General features: G+C 43.0%; 1 protein-coding gene across 2 annotated transcripts; it reads right to left on the bottom strand.

Moving 5' to 3' along the window:
• Nucleotides 1–116: 116 nt before the first annotated feature.
• znf219 (zinc finger protein 219) lies at nucleotides 117–19704 on the bottom strand. 2 transcript variants are annotated; one of them, XM_031304370.2, is made up of 5 exons: nucleotides 19492–19704; nucleotides 10062–10146; nucleotides 7433–9803; nucleotides 7163–7255; nucleotides 117–5243 (listed from the first exon to the last, which is right to left on the bottom strand). In XM_031304370.2, exons 3-5 carry the CDS (start codon nucleotides 9798–9800, stop codon nucleotides 4054–4056), a joined length of 3651 nt encoding a protein of 1216 aa, XP_031160230.1. In that variant the 5' UTR covers nucleotides 9801–9803; nucleotides 10062–10146; nucleotides 19492–19704; the 3' UTR covers nucleotides 117–4053. The 2 variants fall into 2 exon arrangements, with proteins under 2 accessions (XP_031160230.1, XP_031160229.1); XM_031304369.2 differs by having other exon boundaries at nucleotides 7109–7255; nucleotides 19492–19703.
• Between the last annotated feature and the right edge of the window lie 721 nt (nucleotides 19705–20425).

Here is a 20425-nt window from a genome sequence, read left to right as displayed (position 1 = left end):
TACATAGTCATACAGTCAGGCGTCTGGGGGTTTATTGTGATCATATAGTGTGAGTATTTAAAACTTAAAAGAGAAATGGCATCGGGTGTAGAAAGACATGACAACAAGATACCGGGTTATTTTCTTTGTGTTTATTTATTTCTAATGTGTTTTATTTTTTTATTTTTTTATTTTATCTGTCCACAAAGGCATATTAGTCACTACTATGTTAGATCAGTTTTCCCTCACTGCAATGGCAGTAAACTACACAAGAGCCCAAACCCAGCATGGTCCCCTCACCTCGTAAAGATTTGTCATGTCACAATAAACAACGCCTTCAAAACGGTCAGAACTATAGATGCTGTATGTGTAGGATCAGCCCATATAATAGCCACTGAATTATTATCCTTTTGGTGAAAATATCTGATTCACGATCAGGAGATAAGGTGCAATTTTCACGTGTTTGAAAATTCACAAAGGAGCCACATTGTACGCTACTGAAAACAAATTTAAAGGAATAGTTTGTTTTGAAGAGAATTTTCCCATTTTATTTTCCAACCAAACTCAAGGATGCTTTGATTTTTTTGTGAACTTTAAGGTAGTTTGAAATGAGCTCGCCCTTGCTTTGCTCAATTAACGGATGTCTAACTAGACGCACCTCTCTAAAATGGGGAATTTTTTGGGATCAAATAGTTCCAAACTCCTCAGTGATGAATGTGTAGGATTTGGAACTATTTGATACAAAAAAACACATTAAAGTCACACATGTGTTTCTTAGTAAATAGGCAAAATAGAATGAATCAAACTATACCTCAAATAGTACAACTATTGGCTCAAGTGCTGCTTTCGTCTTTTAGAGATCAATGTGCAAGAAATTTGGGCATGGGGTTTGAGGCAAAGGCTGCCTTTTTGCATTCAAATCTCCAGAGAAGAACGCTACTTAGACAAAAGGGTTTGTTTTGAAAACCTGTCATCACCGAGGACATTTTTGTCATTAGACATCTAGATTGATTGGCAGGCTGTTTTATTCCCATCTGCCGGTGGGAGGAGTAGAAGGGGCCATCACTCAGGTTTGTGCTCTCTTTAAAAAAACACAACATCTCTAGTGCTATCTGTACAACATTCAACAACACATTTCTCGTTTTTTTTTGTTTTTTTTTGCTGTTTTTTTTTAACCATAATGCCAAAACAATAATAATTATCATTATAAGAAGAGCATTTTTCCATCTCAACGGCATTGAACAAACACCACACAAACTGAAATAAAAATCTAATAAAGGCCTCAATACCAGATAGTAGATAGTACACGTCACCTTCAAGTGGTGCTAGCGATAGACAGTTTACGGACGAGAGAGCGACATGGAGGAAGAGCAAGCATGAGAGAGAGAGACAGAGTAAAGGAGGGACGATGAGTTAAAGAAAGAGAGAGGAAAGAGAGAAGTGAATTATTTTGTTTTCTTAAGTTGGTATGCTTTAGTGTCACCTCGGACATGTTTTGGCACCATCATGAGATAATATTCATTAGACTTGGACTTTGGTTTACAAAGGGTTAGTATTAAAGACCAAAGGTTGTCCAACCCTACATCTATAATGATTTTTCTTGTCTAAAGGTTAGGTAGTCCATTCTTTCAAGAGTCTAGCCATGCTAGATTGTAAAAAGGCCTAGTGGCCTCGTTTAGGGCCGAACAGGCCTGAACAAAAGAGAGAAATCTGGTATGAAAACATCTTCCCCCAGGAGAGAGGGGTCAAGAGGTAAAGACACGAGAAAGGGATTAAGGAAATGAGTGGAGGTGATGAAGGAGAAGAGGAAGAAAAGAGAGGAGAGAGAAGGGGAAGTGGAAGGACGGAGACAGAGAGGAAGAAAGAGTGTGATGTAGGCTAAGTGCTTTTGGTGAGTTTTACAAAATACACCAGGAAGTGCTTGAAACAGAAGGCACGATGGCATTGACAGTAGTTGTTAAGGAGACACCACTAAGGGACTTTCACTACAAAACTCATAAGGTGCTCTAAAGAAGGAACTTAAACACATTAATGCACATTAAGGTGTGGTTGCAAACATAGAATACCCCATCCAAAAGTAGTCAATATAGATAAATAGTTGCTAACCAGTGTGAGGGGATATTACTGTCTCACATTCATATTTTTTTTTTTTACTCTTCTAAACACAAGAATTCATTATAAGAGATTGATTGTTTTCATTTATAGTGGTAGATGTGTTGATGTATACACAAAATGATGTATTTTGAATGAGAACTTTCTTTAACAACCAGTTCAATGGTTGGACATTTGATGCACTGATTAACCGATTGACCGATTTGGCTAATCGATGGGGTAAATCTATCGAAACCACAGCTTTACACATTTAAAACGACAACAGAAAGTGACAACTTCCACTGAAAAAACGTTTGGTCTATCGATAAAGTCAAAATAAAAACTACTTTGGGAACTCAAACCTTGCACAGTGCTCTGTATAGACATTCCAACTAGTCTTAGCTCACAAACATTATAATCAATATTACCTATATTGATAACCTTTTTCTGTACGCATCTTGAAATGAAAATAAACAAAAGTCTGCTTTTTTTTTCTTATCGTCATTACAAAAGCTACACATATTCTACTGGGATGTCTATGCATTTGTTAGTGTTTTAATAATTACTCCTACCATTGTCTTGTCTTTTCTTTTCTTATAAAAGAAGAAGAGAGGGAATCTACTCATCTAAAAGACACCATACCCCCAGAGTACTTGTTTCTCAGATTAAGTCCTGTTTGGCAGGGGTACTGGTTTCTTTTTCATCTACCTTGTATTTTCTCTCCTATGGAGAGATTGTTCCTTTTTGACACAGTTGATAAGTCTCTGTCTCTTTAAAAAGGCTGTGTCAGTTGATTGTGTTCGGGGGCTTGGGCGACGTTCCTACAGCCCTCAATCAGACTCCCGCTCTGAGTTTTGTTCTTCTCAATGCATCTACATTGCTTTGACAACCCAACCCGCATTCGGCGCCATTGTAAACACTGAGTATTGAACTGGGACCGATTATATCGCTCAGCCTTTGACCTCTTTCATCGCATTATACATTATATCACCTACTTTTTTTTTGTTTTCTTTTCAAGCTGAGCCACAAACGTCTGCCGTCTGTGTCAAGGACATCACGCTACGATGCAGCATTTCTTTTACAACTTAACTATTCACAACACCCTAGAACCACTTTTAACAAATATATTGTACTTAAATTGTTTTAAACTGTATATTCAGATAAAATGAATGACCTATCAGAGCCTCGATGTGTAGGAATACCAGAGACTCTCTTGACAACGTACATGAACAGGCACTAACTCAAAAAGAAAAAAATGTTACAAACGTTTCCGTTTTCTTTAGGACAATCGTGTAGAAACACTTTTCAGACAAACAAGGCAGTGATATATACTTGAGGGAAAGCTTGCGGCCTGCAACAGTTACCTCATGCCTTAAATTAATACCAAATAGCTTAGCTGAGATTCACAGCTTAAAACATTTCTCGACTCAACTTTCCTCCACATCTGTGTGGGTTGAGGAGGAACTTGAAGTTTGAGGTTTCAAACTGTTCAATGGTCAGTCAGGAGAACATCTCTTCCCAGCTGGCTTCAGCTTGGTCAGTATAGTAGTCTGGGATAAACAGTCCATTATTAGTGTGAAATAAATGTGTGTGAAATGATGCAGGAATTATGCCCTAGATCTTACAAGTTTCTTTAATTTATCAAATAGAAGATCACCTTAAAAATCATCCATCTTGGATTGAAGCTTGAAAGAAAGATAAAAATAAGTGGCCTACAAAACCCTGTAAAGATGCATCTATGCTCCTTTGTACACAAGGTTTATTTTGTGGTTGACCACAGTCTCAGAACTGAAGTAGACAAATAATGTTGGAGGGAAAATAACAGCTGTGATGTGATTCTCTCTGTCCTTTTCAAAACCTTAGGAGTAAAGAATCATCTGTTTGCTCTGCAAAGCTACCTGCCCCTTCTTCAATTCTGTGTCAAATGTAATTGAAAACATTGAACCTTACTATCCAATTTAAATGATATCATCCCAAAGGATTTTAATCTGTTAAGACTCTTTCCTCCTCTCCCACCATGTGGTTGGAGCTCAGGGCTGGTGAAAGAGCCAGGGACATCCTCAGATCCTGGTCCTCCGAATCTTCCAGACTGCTATTCTCCAAAATATCTTCCAATTCCTCCTCTTGCTCTTCCTCGTCCCCCTCCATCGTTCCCTTGAGTGCCAGACGGTCTCTTACATTCTTGGATACTGATGCCACGTCTGGGTGGTCAAAGATGTCGTCCAGATGGTCTTCTGTAGCCGGAGAGAGCCCGTTCAGGGTCTTGGCCTGCGTTGAGGACCATTCCCCGAGTGGTGCCTGGGACTCTGCCTCAGTCACATGCCTCCATATTGTCAGAGAGTCAAGATCAGACTGATCCATCCGGGGCTTGGTGGCCTTCGGGGCTCCATCAACATCCAAGGCAGTAGAAGGGGCTCTTTTGCGCCTGGACTTACTAGTGTGGTTGACCTGCAGGTGCATGGCCATCAGCTCTGCTGAAGATGTACGGAAAGGGCAGAACAAACACTGGCTCAGTTTGATCCCTGTTGAACTATCCCCTCCGCCATCCCCACCACCAACACCTCCTCCCTCCCCTACACTCATGCTTCCATCCTCCTCCATGCCTCCAAGGCCAGGTGAGGGTCGACGGGACAGATCCAGTGGTTCAAAACCCCCCTCTTGAGTTGAAAGCGCAGGCCCTTCCTTGTCACTCGACGACTGAACCATTCGGCTAGTAGTAAGGGGCTTACGACGGGACACTTTAGGGGCCTTCGGTGGGGGAGACTCCCTAATCCAGCCTCCTTCCATTCCACCTTGGTAAAGGGCCCCCATCACCCCAGACAGATACCTGTACTGGGTCTCCAAGTCGACATCCCTTAGAGCCGCCAAGGCCTTCCGATGCTCTCGCTGGTCTGGAACCCCAAGGAGCCAGGACTGCTGGCTGGGCTGGGAGGTGGGGTCGGTTGGGCCTCGGTTGACCGGGCAGTGGTTGAGTTGGGATCGGCGCTGCTTGGCCAGTCCAGAGGTTCCAGAGGTCAGACTGTGGATAGTGGAGGTGAGACCACTAGAGGAAGAATTGGAGGAGGCTGACAAGGCGTTGCGTTGCTCCCTGTGGTGCCGCTGGAGGTGGTACTTCAGCGAGCCCGACTGGGTACCGGCATAGTCACAGTGGGGACATTTGTAGGGTCTCTCACCTAAAGAAAATAAGACAGACAAAACAAAATTGGGGAAATGGTATTGGAGTAAGTAAGTAAGTTGTAGCACCTAACCTAGGTGAAGCTTAAAGAGACCACTGATTTTGCATGTTTTAGCTAATTTACAACAAATCATACATAAAAGTTATATTAGGGCTATCCATTTTGAAAAGTAACCTTTGTAGAAACAAGAATATATATATAGGCTATATATTTATCAACCTTGCCTGTGATGGATTACACATCACAGGCAAATTATAATTTTCAGGCTTTTAATTTTTTAATTATAGCCTAAATATGTGTTTATACCATAGTGAATGAATAGAAGACAATGGCTGTCTGCCTGAGTCAGACAAAGAAATCTGAAACACTAGAGCATTTCTTTAAAAAATGGTGAGCTGTAACTTGCAAAATAACTTGCATGGTCCTTCAAACAGTGGTGAGTGGGAGATGTAGTTACGAATTTTGAAGGGAGATGGCAGTATTCCATCACTGATGTAAAAATTACACTGCTGGGAGGGATAAAGAGGATGGCTCATCATGCTGGAGGCATATCAACAGCAGGAAATGCATTACATATGAAAAATGTAAATGATCTTATTCACAAGAGGAAAAAAATGAAAACACAAAAAACACAGCCCTATTGATAAATGCAGATGTACATGCAAAAGTATGAACAATTTGATGTTGCTGAAGCAAAAAAGAATGGGATAGAAATCTCGAGGGGCAATAATCTCAAGAGGACAGTAATATCAAGAGAGTATTATTATAATTTGATGCCTTCACTTGAATTACTGACCATGTGGTAATCACTTGATGGCACAGAGAAGCAATAGTGCATTAGAAAAAAGCTGTACGTTATCATGATTAATACAGCTGTGATGTGATAGGTCCTTTCAGCTATAGACGATTTTTCATAATGGCAATATTAAATAGATTTCATTGAATGCATTTTAGGCACTGACTTGCTGGAAAGACTTGGATGTGCTCCAGTTACCAGTTACTGTCGAATGGTGGCATCTCAGAAAAATGGAAGATGGGTCTTAATTTTGATCAAATGCATCAAGTGAAGAAGGCAAATAATAAAAAAGCAATGGCAATGAGTCATGCTGATAAAGTCTTATGAATATGGATCATTAATTAAGAGTGTGTGTGAGTGAGTGCTGTGAGAGTTCCCAATTTTCATTACAGTCCTACTGACTTATCACCAGAAATTCAGTACGAGTTTTTTTTTTTTTTGTTGTTTTTTTAAGTCTGGGAAAAGAGTCTGCTGGAGTGTCCTGTTCTTTAGTTAGAATTATTTTGAATGATTTGAGGTAAATTAAGGAGAACAATTACAGATTCACAACAAGATTAGAGAATGTGAATCTCAGAAAGATTAAAGGCAAAGAAATGATCATGGAGAAATCTGTGAGCATATTTACACCTTGACGTTTACGTGGGAATCAATATACTTAAAAAAAAAAAAAAAAAACTATGCCAAACCATATTAATTTTGCACAATTTAGAGTTGGCCAAAAATAAAAATAAAAATATGTTGAAGGTGAGTTTACTGACTAGTGAGAGATGTGAGCCTTTTACTAAAATTTAACCAAATTTAATCCCTGGAGTGGCTTGATTTTTCCTCAAAAACTACTGTTATTATACCCTCAAGCAAGGCCTTTAACCAGGAGTTGCTCCAGTGGGGCTGCTCGGTTGCCTGCAGTAGAGGGCTATGATTAGCGCTGGCCAGCTCTCTGGGGTGAATGTGTAAAAAAGGAAAAAGCTAGCGCTGCTAAAGCAAGGATGCTCAATGAAACCTTTCCAGGGATTTCCAAAGGTTAAAAAAGTAAATGTGGTTTGTTAAACTCACAGCAGTTTCTCACCTGTGTGAACTCTCAGGTGCACTTTGAGATGGTGTGAAGAGCGGAAGGCTTTACCACAGTAGGGGCAGTCTTTTATCCCTCTACCACGCACTCGCTCCCTGGTGGGAACTGAAGGTATGGAGGAGACTGCTGTCAAGCCATTTTCTCCTGCAAGTGGAGAGAAATGTAAAGATAACAGCTGGTGTGAATGGCCCCACGTGAGCTTCTATTTGCAACAGAAAAACAGTATGAAAATAATATACTCTTGTGATAATAACACCATTACATGTGAGCAAACAAACACAACCCACAAGACAAACTAGAGAAAAGAGCATGTGATTGTACCTTTGAGGCTTGAGATGACGGAGTGAAACCCCGTAGCTCCTCCTGCTTGATGTGATCCACCACTGTGCAGTTTTGATTCCTGTTTCACATCTCCGGTTTGTTGGGATCCACCACCATGTAGCTGAGATTCCTGCCTCACTTCACCGCTGCCTCGTCTTCCTAGACCTGATCCTCTGCGACTACCACTCCCCTCCTCTTCGCCACCACCTCCTTTCTGGGGCCTCTGAGTGTGAACGCGAGCATGAACCACCACCTGCTGCAGGCTGCGGAATAGCTTTCCACAGTCTGGGCATTCCCATGGCCCTCCTGCTCCACCAGACTCTTCTCTTGGATCCAGGCCTCCAAGGTAGGCTCTGACTTGTTCGGCCTCTGTGATCACCGAGCTCCGACCTGTGCCTCGCTGGCCTTGTTGCTGGCCTCGCTGGTGGGACCTCTGCTGCTGCTGCTGCTGCTGCTGCTGTTGCTGTTGCTGCTGCTGCTGCTGAGCTACTGCCAGGCTGCGAGCCACCAGCTGCCACCAAGTTGCCTGGTCTCCTCCTTCTGAAATTGATGCGGTAGTCTCACCTGTGCCCCCTCCTCTAGTTGCTCCCCCTCCTCTTCCTGGGTCCCCTACTCCTGAGCCGCCAATGCCACCACCACCATTTCCCATCTCCGCCACCTGAGCCACTGCTTGAAGTCTCTCCATGCAGCTGGCCCCACTGCCATCACTGGGCAACCCGAGGTAGCCCAGAATGGCTGACTTGCTTGAGCCCATCCCCATTCTTCCTCCAGTTTCTCTCTCTGATCTTCCTTGTCCACCTCTACCACCTCTTTGCTGGGCGAGAAGGAGGCTTGAATAGAGGGCATTGAGAGACTGATTATTAGCAGAGCCTTTGGCTTGCTGCTCTGCACCTCCTGGTCCCCCAAGGGTTCCCAGTCCAGCCTTCAGCCCAAGCTTGTTGAGATGTACTTTCATGTGGTTTTTGAGGAACCAAGGCTCTTTGAAGCCACGGCCACAAACCTGGCACTTATGGTCCAAGGAGTCCTTGTGCTTTCGCATGTGTCCTTTCAGGAACCAAGACTGGGTAAACCGCTGTCCACAAGTATCACAGCGAAATGCTGGCAGTGCAGGGGATGCAGCCGCTGCAGCTGCTGCTGTCACCTGTGCTGTACTTGGGGTTGGAGCTGGAGTATGGGTCGGGGTGGGCACAGGAGTATCAGGAGTTGTAATGATGTCCCTTGAATTGAAGGCTGGTGGCAGAGCAGGTACCTCAGGGGAAGGGTGGAACTCCTGCAAGTGGGATGCCAGGCTCTCTTCTTGGCTGGCAGAAAAAGGACAAAGAGTGCATTTATATGGGTTGTGAAGAATGCGGACATGGCGCGCCAACTCCGAAGCCGTACGGAATTTTCCTTTGCAGGCATGGCAGCGAAACGTAGGCGCTATAGGAGTAGACGCACCCTCCCCAATTGTAGAAGAATAGGGAGGGGTCACAGAAACAGGGTCCTCTGTAAGTGGAGGGGTCAATGGTGTGCTGTCATCCAGTAAAAAGTTTGGGTTCTGGTCTGTCTGTAGGCCGTTGTCTAGACCTTTGACCTCACCATCAACATCCTCTTCTGTGAGATGCTGAATGAGAGTCCCTGGCAGTATACGCTGGTTTGGGTGACTTCTGTGATTCTGGATTAAGTCTTTGTGGTTCTGTTGAATTTTGAGATGCTGCTTCAGGGGTGCTGAGGGGAGTCCAGTCCGGTATAGAGCTGAAGCTCGGCGGTCTCGGTCCAGACTGTGAGCTCGGGCATGAAGAGACAAAATGCTTTGAAATCGGAATCTCTTTCCGCATACATGACAGGGAAACCTGAGTGCAGGGCCTGGTGAAGCCCCTCCCACTCCAGGTATCGCCCTGGTAACAGTATCTTTCTGGAACAGCTGGAGGTCTAACTCATCGTTGCAGTTTCCACTCTGCCCAGATGAGAGGGCCAGCTCCAGGGCTCCAAACCCCAGGATTGGGGCTGATGGTGTGGCTGGTGGAGAGGAGTCCAAACAAGGGCTGCATGCAGCTTCTTGTCCCCCTCCTCCTGGGAAAAGAGCCACTGCTGGGGTTGGGGATGGAGGAACTCCATCCAGGCCTTCTGCGTCATCTTCTTCATCAACATTGTGGTGATTGTTGTCCCCGTGGAGGGGGAAAGGAGAGAGGGGGAAATAAGGCGTGGTGTCCGGGCTCTGAGGGGAAGGTTCAGGGCTGTGAATTGGCAGGAGAACAGGGCTGTTGGGTAGAGAGAGCTGGGTGTGAGGAAAAGAGGCCTGGGGGCTGTGGTCCAGGGATGGTAGTGTTGGGGGAGACTGGGGCTGCTCACAAGAAAGAGACAACACACACTCTGGCGGAGAATCCATCCTCTATAAATACAAAACACAGAGCGAAGGAGAGAGAGACAGATTGTGAGTGGATCTGGTGACTTAGGAGGAGTTACAACTTTAAAAAGCTAGAGGAAAGGTTAAATTTGCATGATGTGCATAATTATCTTTAACTGTAACATAACCTTGACCAGATCTGGAAAAAGGCCAAGAAATAGACGTAACACAAATGGTTTTAGTTTGCCTAACAAGTTCATATGTCTGGATGGGTGGATGCATATAAAAACCGTAGAGAATTACCAGAAGTGTGTGTGATGTTATGCCATTCTTTAGTGTCTCGGCTGACGGGGGACACACTTCTGTGGCAGCCTCCTCCTTTAATTTTCTGGGGACAAAAGCAAGCAAAAAAAAACAAAAAAAAAAAACTGCATGATTAGAAACTTAAAAATGAGTTCTTTGCAATCAAAAATCTAACTTGAAATTAAATTGCAGCCAATGTTTTTGAGCATTTTAGCACATTATTGAAGATATTATCTGACTAAAGACTTTATTTTACTAAATTAGCAATATTAGTGTCAATGTAGGCATAAATGCTTTTATTTGAAATATTGAGCGAGGAACTGCAGGTAGCAGATTTTTGTCAAACAGGATAAAAACTCATTTGCACCAAGACTCCTTGAATGTATTCCATTATAAATGCTAATAGCAGAAAATCAAACGCATATTCATACCAGCAGCGTTATGAATGTGCTTTAATGCATGTAAATGTTAAGTACAAAGCAAATCTTTATTTGATCTTCATTTACTCTTCAGTCTGTGTAGATGTCTGTGTAGGTGTATGCATGCACTTAAATGTGTAACAGGTGTGCACCTGTTCTGCCTCCTGCATGTGTTCACAATGCACTCCAGCATACTGTTAGCACATATGGGATGATTAGCCTGTGTGTGTGTGTGTGTGTGTGTGTGTGTGTGTGTGTGTGTGTGTGTGTGTGTGTGTGTGTGTGTGTGTGTGTGTGTGTGTGTGTGTGTGTGTGTTCAGGAGTTAAGGGCACCACCACAGGACATGAACTGTCCCAAACAGGATGGGCGCGCAATGTTTTGACTTCCCCACACACCCTTCCTGTGCACTCATACAGTAGCAGCGTTTTTTCTTCACACACACTGATGTACAGTATGCATGCAATTATGCACAACACTATTTGTTAAATTTACAACCTGGGTGTGGTGCTTTGGCCCATACACTGCTTAGTCATGGTTACTTGTTTAAGTAATGTACAAATGTAAGCTTATTCTACTGTTGTGTTGACTGAACTGCAACCGTCAACCCAGATAACAGAGTCAGCTGAAATGTAAAGTGTGATATACAGCATATTGAACACACAAGCATTTTGGCAAGCACGCTCACACACCCAAATATTTCGAGTGCACAGCAGTTAGAATGGATTTATGCACATCGGCTGTTTTCGTCCATCATTTGGTGGAGTTGAGAAGCAGCAGAGGCGCCCACAACAAAACAAAAGGTCATCAATCATTGTGGCAAAACAATGGAACATCTGTGTTCGCAGGTGTGTCACCCATATTTGTGTTCACGTGGCGGTATGGTCACATATGTGTTTATGTGATCAGCTGGATTTGTGTATGTGCGTGCGTGTCACTGAGCCTGGATGACAGAGATTCTTATGTAGCCGGTTGACATTTTAGCTCAGCTATGACTCACAGGGATATCACACCATATCAATCACATAAAAACACACACACACACACACACACACACACACACACACACACACACACACACACACACACACACAGACAATCCTTTCTTAATCCACCATTATTGTTCTTTCTCTCTCTGTCTTCCTTTCCCCTCTGTCTTTCTTTCCTTGATTCATACTCCTCCCATCCCCCTCTCATTCTCTCGCTCCCTCCCTCCCTCCGTCTATTATTCACTAATTTTCTTTCATTCTCTCCCTCTCTCTTTCTTTCTCTCCTGCAGTGTTGCCAGTTGGCAGAGTGCCAGGGAATGCTGATATCAGCTGGTAGATTGGGCCCTGCCAACATGGCGAAGAGCAGAAATGAGAAAGGAGGCAGACACAGGGAAAGAAAGAGAGACAGAGAGAAACATACAGTGCGGTTAAAAACTGGGCAGCATTAAAAAAAAAACATTGTCAGAAGCCATGTGAAAGAAAATTATTTAATGTGATTGCCAGCATGGTGTTGAGGGGAAAGGGGGGAAGAAAAATCAGGTAAAGAGATAGACATGCTGGAACAGAGAATAGGAGAGAAATCAGAGTGGTGGAGTGGCAGGCTGGGGCATAACATGAAGAGAGAACAAGAGATTTAAAAATCATTTGAAAAGTCAATACATCCAGACAGAGAGAGATACAGAAAGGGGAAAGATAGAAAAAGGGACACTGGGTATCTCAATGTGTCTGCATGTGTAGTGTTAAGTCTGATGGCATTATCATATGAATATCACCATCACAACGCATTGTTCCACCGTGACGGTGGCTGTCGCCAACCACCGGCCCTGTCATGCCAATAAAGAAAATTTGGATAGATGGAGAGAAGGAGATAAGGTGCAGCAATGGATGCAAGGAAAGGGGGTTGGGGCGACTGAGGGACAGAAATCAGATTGGAATCAGGTGGAGCAGAAGCACATGAAACCCAGGTTTTAATGAACCAAGAAAAGCAGTGAAGAACCATTCACCTAAACCACCTCCGGACATGGTCGAAGACACATTTGTCCGCATAACTAACAAAGGCAATTAATTCCCAATCTGGAGATTTGAAGTACTTCTGTAATGCAATTGCACTCAGAACATGCAACCAAATAGATTGTGCAGGTGCTCAACAAGGTGTTAACTGTCAAGTTTAAAGGATGTATGAAGAAGAGATGCATGAAGTTTTGTGAGAGAAGGACAGATCGGATTTTAAAAGATCATCACGGAAAAACATTTTTGATGTGAGGTCCAAATGTAATCCATCTAAATCATAGTCAGTCTTGATATAAGATGCACATTGATACTGGATACAACAGAAATGGAGAGAAAAAAAATATTAAAGTGGATTTAAACTGCTCTTTCACAGATTTTTTCTCTGACCCTGAAATTTGCAGTGTGCGTGCACCAGTTTAACATCATTGCAATTCGCACAGTAATGACAGCTTAAAAGCATATCCTTGTTGTGTTACACATTGCCATGATTTTGTCATTACAGTAATTACAGTGTAACTTTGTGGGCACTTAGATAACTGATGTAAAGTACTGAATTACCTTAACTGGATATTAGTTTTCATGACAGAGGTCAATTATGCCAACTTTCTTTTTTTAGCCCACCCCAAAAAAAAACCTGCATTGTTTAAATACTGATAATTATTGCTCCTCTCATGTCACAAGGTGTGTGTAGAGGGAAAGAGGGGAGGTTGCTGAGTCATACATCACATCCGTGATTAATCTTTGCTGAGAAAGTAGGAGCGTGATATGTTCAGACAAGTTTATTTTTGGGGGGTTTTGATGTCATTGTGTAAATATCCACTGAATGGTACAGTTTTATTTTGAAGGCTAACTGCATGTTTGTACATGCCAGAATGCTACACATCAAAAATAAATGTGAGGGTGTGATCACCTTTCACTTAGTTTTTTTTAACTGTGTGTGTGTGTGTGTGTGTGTGTGTGTGTGTGTGTGTGTGTGTGTGTGTGTGTGTGTGTGTGTGTGTGTGTGATATAGTGTAATTTATGTTATAGTTTGTGTAAGAGGGTTTGTGTATTGTATCCACTGCTTATACCTTTTTGGCTTTTTAGCTTTTATAGCCAAGCAGTACCTACTTGCAACCCCTCACACAGTTTGCATGATTAAGTCTGTGGATCGTACGAGTGTGATTTGCCCTTCTTAGTTGTTTCATTTCTATATAGTTCAAGGAGGGCTGCTGTATTGTACAAGGAAAAAGGAAGGAGACAGAAAAATAAGCATCAATTTCTGTAGCATTAATATGTTTTTTTCTGTTTTCCAAACTTGTTAACCATATCACAACCCCTACAATTTATTTTGTGACCCCTTGGGTGGTTGAGGACCATGACCTGCAGGGACACTGAATAGGGAATAGAGTACAGACCAACTACCTTTGTGTTCTTATCTGTGCCTGTATGTGTGTGTTTGTTGCGCATGTCCTTCTCCATGTACCTAAAAATAGGCATCTCCAAGGTCTCTGGCCTGGGCCTTAGGGCATAAAGTAAACTGTGTATCTGGAGGCTGTGTATGTCTTTGTGTGTGTACTTCAGTGAATCCTTACAAGTGTACCTTTCTTCCAGCTGTATTACTTGAACTCTCATGTGATGAAGCGTGTGCGAGGTGATGTGTCCTTCGGGGATAAGTGGGTGTATGAGAGAATTGGCCGCAAAAAATCATATGAAAGAGAGGATGAGCGATTGAGGGAGGAAGAGAGGGGGCGTCAGCTCTCTGTGTGGTACAGTATTATTTGGTCCTGATGTTTTTATCGCGTGCTCACGTGGCAAACTTCCCCACAGACGGTATTCATTTCCTTTATTTCACCTTTCCCTGAACCCCCTGCTTCACTCCCTGCTTAGCTCCAACTTTGTCTGGCTCACACTCCCCCCCCCCTTCATCTTCAGCAGTGATAAGGGGGGAAGTCTCCCACTGTGCCTCCACCACTAACTGTAAAGATGTGACTGGTGGATTCTTTGTACAGAAACTTTTGTGTATCATTTTGGTCTGACAATGCAAGTAATATTGCTATCAAAGGGCTCACATTTGCCTTGAAATCAAAACTACAGGCATTTGTGCTGTTTTGGGAAAAAGTGTAAGATATTGCAAGATATTGGCCTTTTTGTAATGTATTTTGTGAGCCAGATGAAGGAGAAGTTGTGAAAATGATACATTCAGTCATAGACTCTAATCTGCCCTCAGCTTTTGCTAGATCTCCTGTTCTACTTCTGTTAATTTAACCCTATCCTACTGCTTTTTTCCATTTCTTACTGGCTAACCTTACCTCCTTTCTACTCCTCTAACTCTCCCTCCACTCCCAATCTCCTCTCAAGCTGTTGCTCCTGCTCTTTCTGAATGAATTCCTCCTCCAGCAGAGAACACGAGCCGACACTTCCCCGCAGTCGCGGAGCGCCGAAGTGGGATCGCCGCGGCAGTGCCAGATCTGAGCGAGTGAATCTGAACGCTGGAAACATCACAGCATCTCGGCAGAGTAACGAGGCTCTCGCTCCAAGTCATGCAGGCCGTGCTGTGTCTAAACCAATGAGCGGAGGCGCTGACTGACTCGTCTGATTCAGGATTACAGGATAGAGGCCTTAAAAGAAGAATTGGTTCGGAGCATGCAAATATCATAAGCAAATCACTGGATTTGTTTTCACTCTGATAGGCTTATCTGTGCACTCTGAAGACCACCTGCAGGGGTTGAGAGATAAAAAACAAAGGAAGGGGCAATCATGCATCTCACAGGTGAAACAAACGGCTACATGCTGTTTTTATTTTATAATCCAAAAACCAAATGTGCACTGAAAACTGTTGAATAATGATCTAATTTGGATAAAAAAAAAAAAAAAAAATCAAACCCTTCAATCAGCAATAAGCACCCCCTTCCTCTGAAGTGTCCTTGAGCAAGACGCCAACTACCAAGAAGCCCCGGGGATGCTGACCCTACACCGTAACCTCCTTGTGTAATATGTGTATGACATGTATCAGACATGTGAACACCTATAGAGAAAAATAGAAACTGTTATCACCGGTTGATTCTTTATTTACCCTGGGGAAATTTGAGGAGCATGTGTTCTCTTTCTTAGTAACACCTTGCTTCAGGCACACTCAATTACACTTTTATTATATACCGCTATATATTGTATATTAGGGGTGGGTGGGTGGGGTCGATAGTGTCGCGATATTTTCTGTGGCAATACTGTATCGATACACAGACGCCAAGTATGGATCTAGTATTATATATGTGTTGGTCAGTTTGTCTGCTTGACAATCCCATTTTGCAGCAATAAAATTGAAGTGAGATGAACAAACAGAGAAATGTATCTCTTTAAGATAAAACAGATGACAAATTTTCCTTTTGGGGACATCATTTGAAATTGGGAAAAATTTGGAGTTGGAAAAAAAGTTATAAATTCCAATAAATCGCAGAATATTGCAATATGTTTAAATTTGCAATAATATCATATTGTGATGATATCGTATCGTGAGGCCTCTGGTGATTCCCACCCCTACTGTATATGGGAGTGTCAATACTTAAATCAACACCTCTTGGGGCTTGTAATTTGGGTGAAGCACCTTGCACAAGGGCCCTTTGACTGTACGTACTGTATATAAGGTTGGAAAGTAACTTGGTTTTCTATGTCAGGGCGTTTGAGCCTAAAGGTGAGAGTATGCTCAAAAATAACTAGTTTGTGCTCCACATTGAATGCAAAAGTGTTCATAGCTGTTCTGAATGGCAGGGTGAAGCGCAGTCATAGAGAGGGGTGAAAGTGAATAATCATTTAAATAGGGGGATAACGGCGCACCTTTATCCGGCGCAGACTTTCCTAGAATGCATTCATAGTGTTGTACTCGGTTGCACACATAAAAAGTGCCGAAAGTAGTTCGAATGAGAAAATAGAGCTTGAGAGAAGTTTAAAACGGCCTTTCTCACCTCCTCCGACCTGTCCACCTGCAGCGTGCTTATCGGATTGTAAATTCCAGAAAGTTACGAAAATTGTCGGATGAACATAGGAGGAGGAAGTTTCAGACACTGTTGGAGCATACTGACGCCTTAATACCTTCAGCCTCTCTAACTCACCTTTCAGCTCCCTCTTGCTCACCATCTCTTGATGATCGCACCGCTGCGGCTCTTATCTTTTTCTTGACCCGCTGGTGTTGTGACCCGCTTCGCTTGCTCTGCTTTCGATACGATGATTTCGATTTTGGTCAAACGCACACCGGAGGGGACTGGTTCAGAAGAAAAAGCGAACCATCTACCTGTCCACCTCTTTATTGTAAGAATCAGTTTGAAACTGGTCTGCAAACTCAATACAAGTGGCACAAGTAGCGTACTATTTAAGTAAGACCCTAATGCTCTAAATACACGCTAATCCCGAGCAGGCAGCAGAACTCTCAACAGTCTCAAAATGTCACAATGCAGTAGCTTCTCCCTAACTGAGGGCAAGCAGGTGCCTCTCCCGCAGCGTGCTAATGACCCAATTATATCAATCAGAAGCCTTGATTGGTGCTACACTCCTCTCCCTTTTTACTCTCTCTCCCTTAGTCTCTTTCTCCCTCACATACAATCTCTTCCTCAAGAGCCACCTGGATGGGTTGTATGTGCTCCTTCAAGTACAGTACAGTATGTACAAAGATGGGGAGGAGGGCAGCATTGATGGTGGCGGAGGAGGAGGAGGATACTACTTGAGCACAACAAGCAGAGAGAGGTCTGAATGAGGCAAAACCATCAGACTTTTTTTTTTTTTTTTTTTTTTTTTGACACAGGGCCAGTGTTCCACGCCCGTTAGCACAGTGAGTTCCAGATGAGTAGCCTATTTGCAACGTGAAATCATCGTCTTGTATCGGAAAGGAGATGCACCTGTAGAGGGATACTTTTTCCAACAGAGTTTTTTTTTATATTACCACCAGTGCTTACAAAAAGTCACTCAATTTCGACAAGAATTTCAACAGAATTGACTCTTTCTTTCTTCCATAGATGATCTATCTGCTTTAAAGTCGCAGAGGATTTGTTAAGACAGGATGTAGTTAAGGTTTATTTGATTTAGAGAATATGTGTATAAAAAAAAAATGTTAAAAAAAAAAGAAGCCCACAACATCCCTGTTTATAGGACAAGCCAGCAATGTCAACCTACTTCCACGCTGCACACGCTCTCAGAAGTGTGACATTTTGGGATGATTTAAAAAAAATAGGGCATTCCAAGATCCCTAAACATATTCCATTGGATATAGAAAAGGCGACAGGAGTGTCTTTGGTCAACCCAGATGACACGTCTGCGTCTTATCTCATGAGGAATTTCCTCCTCGCCCCTATGATGTGCGTCAATAACGTGCAACCATTTTCAGTCGCTCTTTCCCCTCTTCTCTCTCGCGGCCATCTCAATTAGAGGCACATTAATGAAATAAATAACCATCAACAAACAATGCACTAATAAACACCCCCACTAAAATGAGATTAACCCTGCCCGCAGATGGTGTCCGCGCACAATCCCGCTTCCAAAAAATGCGATTAAAAATCATAAACAGTGGGATGTAGTTTGGAGAAGTCGGGGGTGGCGTGTGTGTGTGTGTGTGTGTGTGTGTGTGTCATGTCAGCCTATCTATCGCTCTCTCCCCTGCTCCATTTTGTTCTTAAATTTTCTATACAAAAGATTAAGGGAGGGGAAAAGACGAGTGTGTGCGAGCAGGGAGAGGACGGGAGGAAGAAAGTGCCATCATGGATTTCATCTGGAGTCCTCTGCCAATCTCCCAAACCGACATCAGTCCCAAAAAGCGACATCGAGTCCAAAAATGCACATTTTTCTTTAAACCGGAGCTGAAAACCGGTAACTTCTCTTTCCAGAATATAATTTGGCAACACGCGTTTTGCACACACACACGGCCACAACGTTGCATGCCACACTTGCTATGCTACTTTCTGAGCTTAGTAGACACTGGAGGTGATGTTAGGACAACTAAACGGGTTGTAGGAAACATCGTAGTAAAAAGGTGGGCAAAGTATAACGTTAATAAAACACTATTACAGCCTGTGGATGCGTTTTTGCGCACATCCCAGATGAAAGTGGCGGTGCTTATCTCGAAAACAATGCACTACACAATGCCTAATGTGTGTCCAACAAAAGAATTAGTCCAGCTAATCGCGTCTACCCACAAATTACGCTTTGTAAACCAACTTGCTAACATGCAAAAATCCACTTTTACGCCTGGACAATATGTCTGCGGCTTATCGAAATCCTCCGTTACGCACCGAGAACTTGTGCCTCTTTTTTTTAGTGAAAGCTACTTTTTTGGGGGGCAAACGTCGTTTTCACGCGAGGTTAACACGGGATAAAGCAGAAGAGGTAATAGCGCTGCTGAATTTCACAACTGGTTTACTGGCGTGGATAGAAATAACTACTCGCTAACAGAACTTGGTTCAAAGTTATGCGAATTTAAAAAAAATACATCATTAAACACTCCGAGTGACTTTTCGTGCTCTTGCAACCATTTTAAAGTCGCATTTTATTTCGAGCTGACTTGCCGAATCGACTTATTTCAAATGTTACACCGAGTGTTTTCTGAATTATATGTCGAAATATCATCATTTCTCCGGGTTTTTTTTGTCATGTCACGGGCTATAGGAGGGCTCAGAGGCTACATGCATATCGGCCACGCGCGCACATACGCCGGTTTACATACATGACACACACGTAAAGTGGTCCGGAGCGGTTACATACATACATGCTTCATGCCAATCACTCAAGCACACGCGGGCACACACGTACACATCCAAACTGCAAATAAAACACAACAACAACTATATTGGCCATTATCCCGTGTGTTGCTCGTGGAAGAAAAAAAAGGCAACAACAGTCGCAATAAATTCAACAATTTTTGAAATGGTTATCACCGGTGTTTCATGCCACCATGCATAAAAGTGCATGTGTAAACAGAGTGGTGGATAAAATGTAAGTAGATAAATGAAGATATAGGATATATGTTGAAAGTAAAGACTCAGTGTACTTACGGGAGAGGCGGCGAGGAGATTAATGACACGACACGTCATGATTACGTTTCACTTGAATTAAATACATTACGAGTTGGGAAAAAAAATGGAAATCAGGGTTGTATACAAGCATACGCCGTTTCCCCCTCCCTCCTCCCTCCGTTTGGTCACCCTCTTCTCTCCCTCTCTCTCTCACTCTCTCCTCCTCCTTCTCCTCCTCCATCTCCCTTTCTTTTCCTTCACCCTTTCTCTCCTTTTCTTCTTGCATTTTTTCCCATTTATTGTACAGGAGTGGGTGAATAGGGAGAGGCAGAGGAGAAGTGGGAGGGAGAGTGATGTAGGTTGGAAATGTTAATTATAATCTCGGCACGGGCACCATTTTACAACGCTGTCATCTCTTCACATTTGTATCCTAAATATGGCATCTGGTGTGGCGGGTAGCTGACAGTTTAGAGAGACATTTTTTTTTTCGGGAAGGAGAAGAAGAAAGTTTCACACCAATTGGAGTGTGTTAAAAGTGATAAGTGACAGGGACAAGAGGCAGCTTAAATGTTGTGGTGAGCCACCCCGGAAGCACATGGCCACTTCCAGGATGGGAAGATACAAAGTGCACATATTTGGATGTAGGGTTCCCAACCTAAGGCCCAGGGACCACTGGGAATCCCTAGGGAGTTTTCCAGGGGGTCCCCAGCAAAAAATAGCAGCAGTGGGAAAGACTAAAAGTACAGTATCGCTTTGGAAAAATACTCACCACGCAGTCGAACTGTGACTTATTTAAATGTGTATTTATATGTAGGCCAGGCGAAGTATTTATAGCAAATCGTACTAAAGCATCAAATGTACACATAATACACACTTTTGCACAGGCTGCACCCACTTTTGTCAGTTGCCAATGGTTTAGCTGTAGCAGGTGCACGTCTAGTCCAACCAATGAAGCCTCATCAACATAATTTGC

This window comes from Sander lucioperca, chromosome 17 (genome assembly GCF_008315115.2).
Source record: "Sander lucioperca isolate FBNREF2018 chromosome 17, SLUC_FBN_1.2, whole genome shotgun sequence".
NCBI lineage: Eukaryota > Metazoa > Chordata > Actinopteri > Perciformes > Percidae > Sander > Sander lucioperca.
The sequence above is the reverse complement of the archived record's forward strand: the minus strand, read 5'-3'. Positions and strand labels throughout refer to the sequence as shown.

Coding starts and splice junctions, on each gene's coding strand:
- znf219 (XM_031304369.2), bottom strand. CDS start 9,800: ATGGATTCTCCGCCAGAGTGTGTGTTGTCTCTTTCTTGTGAGCAGCCC. Junction 7,256..7,432: donor CGTCATCTCAAGCCTCAAAG/GTACAATCACAT, acceptor CTCCACTTGCAG/GAGAAAATGGCTTGACAGCA. Junction 5,244..7,108: donor GCACCTGAGAGTTCACACAG/GTGAGAAACTGC, acceptor TATTTTCTTTAG/GTGAGAGACCCTACAAATGT.